The sequence below is a fragment of the Oncorhynchus mykiss genome, chromosome 3 (genome assembly GCF_057628025.1).
Source record: "Oncorhynchus mykiss isolate SJ-2025 chromosome 3, ASM5762802v1, whole genome shotgun sequence".
Lineage (NCBI taxonomy): Eukaryota > Metazoa > Chordata > Actinopteri > Salmoniformes > Salmonidae > Oncorhynchus > Oncorhynchus mykiss.
The window spans coordinates 59,577,959-59,586,011 of NC_143024.1; the positions used below are offsets into that span (position 1 = coordinate 59,577,959).

At 41.3% G+C, this 8,053-nt stretch overlaps 1 protein-coding gene across 1 annotated transcript; it reads right to left on the reverse strand.

Annotated features, from left to right (window-relative positions):
- Positions 1 to 2,455: 2,455 nt before the first annotated feature.
- LOC110520063 (CD302 antigen) lies at positions 2,456 to 8,053 on the reverse strand. Its single transcript, XM_021597068.3, has 6 exons — positions 7,774 to 8,053; positions 5,498 to 5,623; positions 4,951 to 5,061; positions 4,249 to 4,431; positions 3,942 to 3,965; positions 2,456 to 3,840 (listed from the first exon to the last, which is right to left on the reverse strand). Exons 1-6 carry the CDS (start codon positions 7,862 to 7,864, stop codon positions 3,623 to 3,625), a joined length of 753 nt encoding a protein of 250 aa, XP_021452743.1. The 5' UTR covers positions 7,865 to 8,053; the 3' UTR covers positions 2,456 to 3,622.

Below are 8,053 nucleotides of genomic sequence, written 5' to 3' on the forward strand. Positions count from 1 at the left end.
GTTGTGCATGCTTATACATTTTTCAGGTGAATAAGCAAAGTAACTTGAGGAGCACTGAGGAAAATGTCCAATAAAAACAGTTTAAGGACTGAAATATACCTTTTCCTAAGAGGAACTATGGGAGTCCTGATGTATCGCATTACAAGAAAAACACTCCTCTGGGCCTTGTGTTTTTCCTGACCGGATCATTTGTTGTTCTTAGTTGCCATTTGATCTGTGGGATTAGTTACTGGTAATCTATGTTCCTTCAACTGAACTTTGAATCAGGATGGGCTAGCTTTGTTTAAATCTAGATACATGGCCATGCCCCACTCAGTAAAGTTAAAGCCTATACTTTTGAAAACAGACTGCATGCTGCAGTTGAAAAACTATGCATTTGAACAGACTTTTCAACCAATCATATAAGTTTTTTCCCACAAACTAGCACACGTGCCATAAATCAAACTGAACAGATAGCAGCCCGGAATATTTATCTTAATCAAGTTCAATACTTACACTTGATCATTATCATAATCTCTACCTGAATAATCTAATTATTCTACAATTAGATTAGACAATTATCAAGTTGTTTTTTTTTACCTAAAAAAAATAAAAAAAACATAGACAATGCATGATTACCTCAAAGAGTTTAGGCAATCTGTTTCTGTTGCTGTTCCTGGAAAGTACAGGCTGGAAATGTGATCCACTGTCCCACCTAGTGGCCAAGCTCCTAAATCAACATTATATTATGAGTTCTCTCCTGATCTTACCCTGTGAGATGTCAGATGTTATGGATCTCTAACTGTTGACATCACCATTGGACCCTTGCTGGAGGGCTACATGACCAAAATGTACATACAATCTCCAGATGGAAGTTATTTTCTAGGAGCAAAATATAGATCGCTTAATCCGAAGGTACGGAAGAAGGACAATTGGGTTGTATTCATTAGTGTACACCATTTCAAAGCGTACCAAAACGCTTTGCAATGGAAATTGAAAGTGAGTTTTTCTTATTAGACAAATTCAGATAGATCCATCGCCCATAAGTCATTTTTGTGCCTAATGAATACTACCCTCTAGTGCCATGGCAGAGCCAGGACAGGTTTTCATACAGATGGAGGGTCGGTACGATACTTCTCATGCCTGACAGATGACAGTGATTTATAATATTAAATATCCCTTAAGGAGTAATTAGAATGTCCTCAATCCGGTGTCCTAATTCATCACCCATTTAATTATGCATTGACAGATGTATATTTAGCTGTAAAGTTCTGGAACGATCTGAGGAATGGATAGAATAATGCTGATATGGATATGGTTGACATCACTTCAGATTGTTCGTGTTGCACTTTGGGGTTAGGTAGGTTTGCAAAAATCGATGTCAATCGGAATTGGGGGGGGGGGGGGGGTCCAAAAATCCAGGAGTCATCCAACTGTGTTTTCTGGAAAACCTGGACATTGACACTTACTGGAGTTTTGAAACCCTGGGGTTGGGTAGGATTCTTCTCATACAGTACTTTATAGAAGGTATTTCCATGCCTTTGGGTTAAAAGGTTGAAGCCCCTCCTAAAGGAAAGGAAATGCAAACCAATGTATGAGGGATTACTTTGAGATTCCATTGACAAACTATGTAACACAGTCATGTCAACTTGTGCCATGTTTGCCAAAAGAAGCAACAAGTACAGCAACTACATCAACTGCATGTACCGTCTCAAACAATTTCCCCACAAGAGGAGATGCTCACACACAGAGTGTACAAAACATTAGGAAAACCTTCCTAGTATTGAGTTGCATCCCCTTTTGCCCTCAGAACAGCCTCATTCCGTCGGGGCATGGCCTCTACAAGGCGTCGAAAGCGTTCCACATGGATGCTGTTGATGACAATGCTTCCCACAGTTGTGTCAAGTTGGCTGGATATCCTTTGGGTGATGGACCACTCTTGATACACACAGGAAAACCAAGCAGCGTTGCAGTTCCTGACACAAATCGGTGCACCTAGCACCATACCCCTTTCAAAGGCACTTAAATAAATACAGGCAGGCTCATAACTTACAAGTAGCCTCGGACTTCAGGCTTCAACAAGAATGGACTTGAAGGGGGACTCCCGAGTGACGCAGCGGTCTAAGACACTGCATCGCAGTGTTAGTACAGATCCTGGTTCGATTCCAGGATGTCCTTGTCCCATCGCACTCTAGCGACTCATGTGGTGGGCCGGGCGCATGCACGCTAACACAGTCGCCAGGTGTACAGGGTTTCCTCCGAGACATTGGTGCGGCAAGCTTCCGGGTTAAGCAAAGAGTGTGTCAAGAAGCAGAGCGGCTTGGCAGGGTCGTGTTTCAGAGGACGCACGGCTCTCGACCTTCGCCTCTCCCGAGTCCGTATGGGAGTTGCAGCGATGGGACAAGACTAACTACCAATTAGGGAGAAAAAGGGGTAAAACATTTTTTTTTTAAAGAATGGACTTGGTCACACGAGACCAGCTCACAGGTGATGCCCAAACTTTATTGTGTGTAACAAGCAGGGCTTAGTTTAAGCCAAATTAAACAAATATAGCAAGGTAATCAGCAAAACGCTTTCAAATACATTCATAGAACTTCAGGGATGTAGTGCTGACAAAACACCATTTAAAGGACCACTCCTCAAACTGTAACATATCACTAATGCATTAGTAAAACTACTGACCATATTCATGAATTCGAATTTGGATTAATAGCTTTGTAAGAAATTAATTATGAGTGTTTATTCAGGTAGTCCCACCAAGGACATTGTTAGAGAAAGACTAAACGATCCTCACTCAAACGAATAGAATAGAAGTTCATACATGTCATTACAGACTAATGCACAACAAATCATATCTTATTATAAACGTAATCATCTGTAGAAGCCTTTCACAGCACACAAACGACAATGGGACACAGGATTACAGATCCCTTGCTGAGAAAAAAGAAATGCACACTGGTTGAAATGTGTCTCTTTGACCTATTTTACAAGCCTTGATCTGTTTGTTTGAGGTATGAATGATGGATTAGTCCCTCTGTACTTTCAATGACTTGTATTGATCTCATATTGAGAACTAAGAAATTCAAAGTTCTGACACTAGGGTAAGAGACACATTGAAAAGTATGAGCACTGACAAGGGCAATACAACATAAAGATGTGTGAATGATTACATATGTCAGACTCGCCATGCGGTACAAAGATCGCCAACTTTATGCAGACAGAAGACGTCGGGAGACCCAACTTCTTTGACGATTGAAACACGTGATTCTCACAATTCAAAAGAGTATCGAATTAACGGCATGCAACGCATTCGGTGCGTAGGCTAAATGTCATTTGACAACATATTTTCGTCCATATCCTGTTTGGCTAGCACAACAAAGAAGAAGAAAGAGCAGACTGACCCAATACCCACATGGGAGCCCATTCAGACAGGCAAAAGTGCAAAGGACGGGACATACCGTGGCACTAGTTGGTGGTAAAAGTGTTGCTACGCATGTCATTCCATAGCAGGATGTGATTTTACCTGTCAAAGCATCTCTTCGGAACAATGGAACCAGTCTTAATTAAGAGGGTCACCTTTTTCTCTCTAGGCCTCTCCTCCAACAGTGACTCCACACAGCAGAATCTAAGAGCAGGATCTCCATTAAGCCATGTCATCAGCCTCCTCTGTCTCCTCTGTCTCCTCGGTCTCCACTAGGCAGGCCTCGTCAGAGGTGGGAGCCCTGAACGGGGGGTGGTACTCGAACGATGCGAGGACGGCACCGAATTGGTGCTTCTGGTGCAGGAACCAAAAGACTGCCGAGATCCCCATGATGGCGACCACACTCAGAATGACCAGAGCTGAGAGCAGTGGACTAGTAGCTGAGCAGGACATAAACAATGCAGGGAGAGAGGTTACCATTGATCTTACTGTATGGCTATTTAAGAACAAAATAAAGGAAAAATGGCTTTGCTTCTCTTACCGGGTTTGCCGTTTTTCTCTGCTTCTGAAAAATAAATGAACAATATATTAGTGAAACATAAAAATAACTAATATGAATGAAAATAACAACATCTGTATACACTTGTTGATCAAATTGTCAAAACAACACATGGCTGCTACAGTGGGCCTATGTCCGTCCACTGGTCTATGTCGGCGGGAAATGAAATTTTTCTGTGTTTGGAGGTTATTTGAAGGCCGCCCGCTGAGCACAGACGATGTTCGTTATGGGGTGTCCCGAGTAGAAAGACAAATGCTGCTGAAAAAAAAATACAAAAATAGGGCCTTACTTTCAGCAGTCTCACAGACCACTCCATTCTCTAGGTTTTCAACACAGCTGACTTTCTCCCACTCCCCTGTGGTGCTGTGCATTGCCACACAGGTGTCCATGGGAATCAAGTCAGGCGAGCTGGAGCTGTTCCCCCAGTTCTTAAAGCTCAGGCCCGTCTCATCTTGCCACTTAAAGTCCTCATCTTATCAAACAGAAAAAACAAGACATCAAAATTTGAAAAATAGCAATTACTTCACTTATTCTCTCTCCCTCTGTTAATTTGACTTGTCTTTCCTTCATAAGCCAAACAAACCTTGTCTGAAAGAAATAAAGTTATGCACAGTCAAAATAACCCTGTTCGAAGAATACCAGTGGTGTTGGATTTTTTCCATATCATGTATAGATGCTTTTTATAGTGGAGATCAAGTTCATAACTTCCCTTACTGGGCTGATGAAACAGCGGATTGCGCAGTCAGATGGAACAGAGTAAATCGGCTAAATCTATGACATTAAAATGCCTGTGGTAACTTGTGGAATAGACACCGGCTGGAATGTGCTTTTAACCAATCAGCATTCAGGATTAGACCCACCCATTGTATAATATGGATTATGCCAGCCGGTGACATAACCACATTATGCGGTACAATCACATAATAGGGCAAAGTAGCCTTCATAATACAGAGGTGCCATAATTTCAGAATAAATATCAGTTCTTACTTACCGTCACTGTCATAATACATGCCCAACCACACATGGATGTTGCCTTTCCACACCTGTGGACTGTACTTGATGATGAAATCATTCTCCTCTGCACTTTGGACACTCACCAATTCTAAGAGAAAACACAAGACAATCTGTTGCAATTGAAAAACAAACATTGAGAGTAGTTTAAAATGGTTAAATTAAATCAAAGCCTATCAGCTAAATCAGGAATGGGCAAATTTGAGGGGATGGGGGACACAAAAACGTTGAACTCATCATGGGGGCCACAGTGATTCACAGGTTTGCATACCTACATCCATACATGCAGTCAGAGCTGGCCTTAGCCTTCTTGGGGGGGGGCACTAAGTGAAATTTACAAGACGAAAACTGCTTATGCACAAGCTAATTTCGAAATTGCACCTTGTGTTGTGTATTCTACTACTCTAACTTTGAATAGTTGAGACCCCAACAGTTTTTTTTATAATTTTTTTTGTCTTTGGAAATTGATCCCTGGGCCTACAATGATAACAAAAAAAAGTTGCAACATATTGATGACTTGTAAATACCATGTCCTGAGCAGAGAGACTTCGCAGCTGCAATCGTATAACTTTTAGCCATGTCTTCTTCTCCATGGACAAAGTGGTAGCATCTTTGTCCAAAAGGCACCCAGGTGCGCCCATCTGCAGGACAGTCTGTGGGGAGAATGAATCATTAGACAAAAACACTAGTCTCAATCCTCATTTTCAAACAAAGTAAGGTGTCCCTGGTCCTAGCCTAAATTTCCAACAGCTCACCGAAAACAAGTCAAGCAAGAGCCACCAGTGACGGAGTTAAGAACACTCCACAGCTAGATTGAAAGGTCGCGGATGGAGCCATCCGATTGGTACCTTTTGGGTGGCTCAAACCGTTGGAAAGTGGTCAAGGTTTGTTATGTGTGTTAAGAAAGCAGAGTTCCCAAGTTCGAGCCAGGTATGAGCTGAATTAAAGTGACATGACATCCATGTTGAGCTGCTAAGCAAGCAACATGACATGCATAACAGTGATGCCGTGATCCAGATGCGCAAATGGGCTCAGCTCAACAGCTGGGTTCGCTGTGTAGCGAGTTTAAAGAGGGTGAGTGTAACGGAGTTAAGAATGTACCGTAAGCCCACTCCACAGCTAGCTTGAAATGTCACGGATGGAGCCATCCAATTGTTACCTTTTGGGTGGCTCAAACCGTTGGAAATTTGTGAATCAGCGGAGGGCGGTCACCTGTGTTAGCAAAGCAGGGGTCCCGAGTTCGAGCCAGGGTGGTACTCGCTAAGCAAGCAACGTGAAGCTATAACACCGATAAACAAGGATGTTTGGAGTGATTCTTCACAAAACCCCAGACACAATATTTATCCATCGAATAGTCCTTTGGAGGAAGGTTTGTTGACATTTGTATCTAAAAGCATAATTGAGAAATACTTGATCGAAGCTGGTCTATTTATGACATTTAAGACTCCATAGTGTTTCATCTATAGGTGCTACAAAGTGTCAGATTAAGCTTTACCGCTTGCTCTAATAGGAGTAGTATTTTGATTTCTAACACTTTTTTTTACATTTAATTTATGAATATTCCAAAATATAAACATGAATATTGAAAATAAAATAGTTTTGATTTGGCTAATTTTTCTATTTTTTAAAGAACATAATACTCTACTTGCAAGTGGGATCTCTGCTGCTTTTAGAGTTACAGGTATGACCCAATTTGTGTGCATTACCAACAGAGTGAATGTGAATTTTTTTAAATTAAATGGTCACCTCTGTCATTGCACAGGATGCGCAATGATGCAAGTAAAAGGAGGGCTGGGATTGGTTACATTGCCTACCATGCCAATTTATATGTATATATATATTTTTAAATATAACCTTTATTTAACTAGGCAAGTCAGTTACGAACAAATTCGCATTTACAATCACGGCCTACACCGGCCAAACCCGAACAACGCTGAGCCAATTGTGCACCGCCTTATGGGACTACCAATTACGGCCGTTGTGATACAGCCTGGATTCGAACCCGGGTGTCTGTAGTGACACATCTAGCACTGAGATGCAGTGCCTTAGACCTCTGCATCACTCGGGAGCCCAAAGTAATCGACGAGGATGGGATAAAATAGGCCATAACCTTAAAACTAGCAGTGATCCCAATCTTTTTTTGTCTGTGTTTCTTGAGGAATCACGTACTTTTTTTTATAGCAAGAGAAGCATTAAGTACTTTTAAAGCCACCGTCTGGATGTAGTCCAGTAATTTCAAATAATTAAATATACCCTTTAAATGTAATGTATCCCATGATACCTTCGTGAGATTAGTGCAATTGCATTATCTTGTCAGACAGAAATCAAGTGTCATGTCAGCGAAAATGTCATGGAGTAAATTGTTTGTTTACATTTTGTAGGTGGGCCCACTTTGACATTATGCACATTTTACAGAAGACGATTTGAAGACTAGGCTACACTGCCTTGCTACCTTTGGAAATTATGTGGACACATATTGTTTGCTTCAACAGTATACCTCGATGTCTGAATTATAACGTACATTGTTACAAGCCAAATTATGAGGGCAGCTTTATTCGTTTCTAATAAATACTAGAATGTTTGGCATGTAACCGAATGAAAATATAAATCCCTATAAAAAACACATGCCGACAATAAAAACGTCAGCAATGTTACAATGTCGTTCAGTGAACTTTTGTCGAAATGTTACACGTTTAAACTGAAAGCACAACAAATACTTCAACTTTCTCGAACAACACGAAGTGAGCATTTCCCATCCACTTAATATAATAACATTAAACAATAGTTAATTATCTCAACTTACCACCAGCTAAAGTAGATTGCCAATAAACAACAACGAAAAGGAGATTGCATAAGGCTAAGGGGCGAGGGTGCCATTTCTTCATTGACTCCATGTCCGCGAACTCCAACTCATGGCTCGGAAGTTTTTCAGAGCTTCATACGTCAGCATCTCACATTGATATGTAACCCCACCTCTAGAGTGCCCGAATTATCATGCTCCCTCAAAAAGTAGACGGGAGCAAAGTTCAGACTCAAGAGTGGTTGAAGCGTGTCTAAACAAATGATCATGCTGAAACTAATTT

Coding starts and splice junctions, on each gene's coding strand:
- LOC110520063 (XM_021597068.3), bottom strand. CDS start 7,864: ATGGAGTCAATGAAGAAATGGCACCCTCGCCCCTTAGCCTTATGCAAT. Junction 5,624..7,773: donor GCAATCTACTTTAGCTGGTG/GTAAGTTGAGAT, acceptor TTCTCCCCACAG/ACTGTCCTGCAGATGGGCGC. Junction 4,432..4,950: donor CATGTATTATGACAGTGACG/GTAAGTAAGAAC, acceptor CTGTTTGATAAG/ATGAGGACTTTAAGTGGCAA.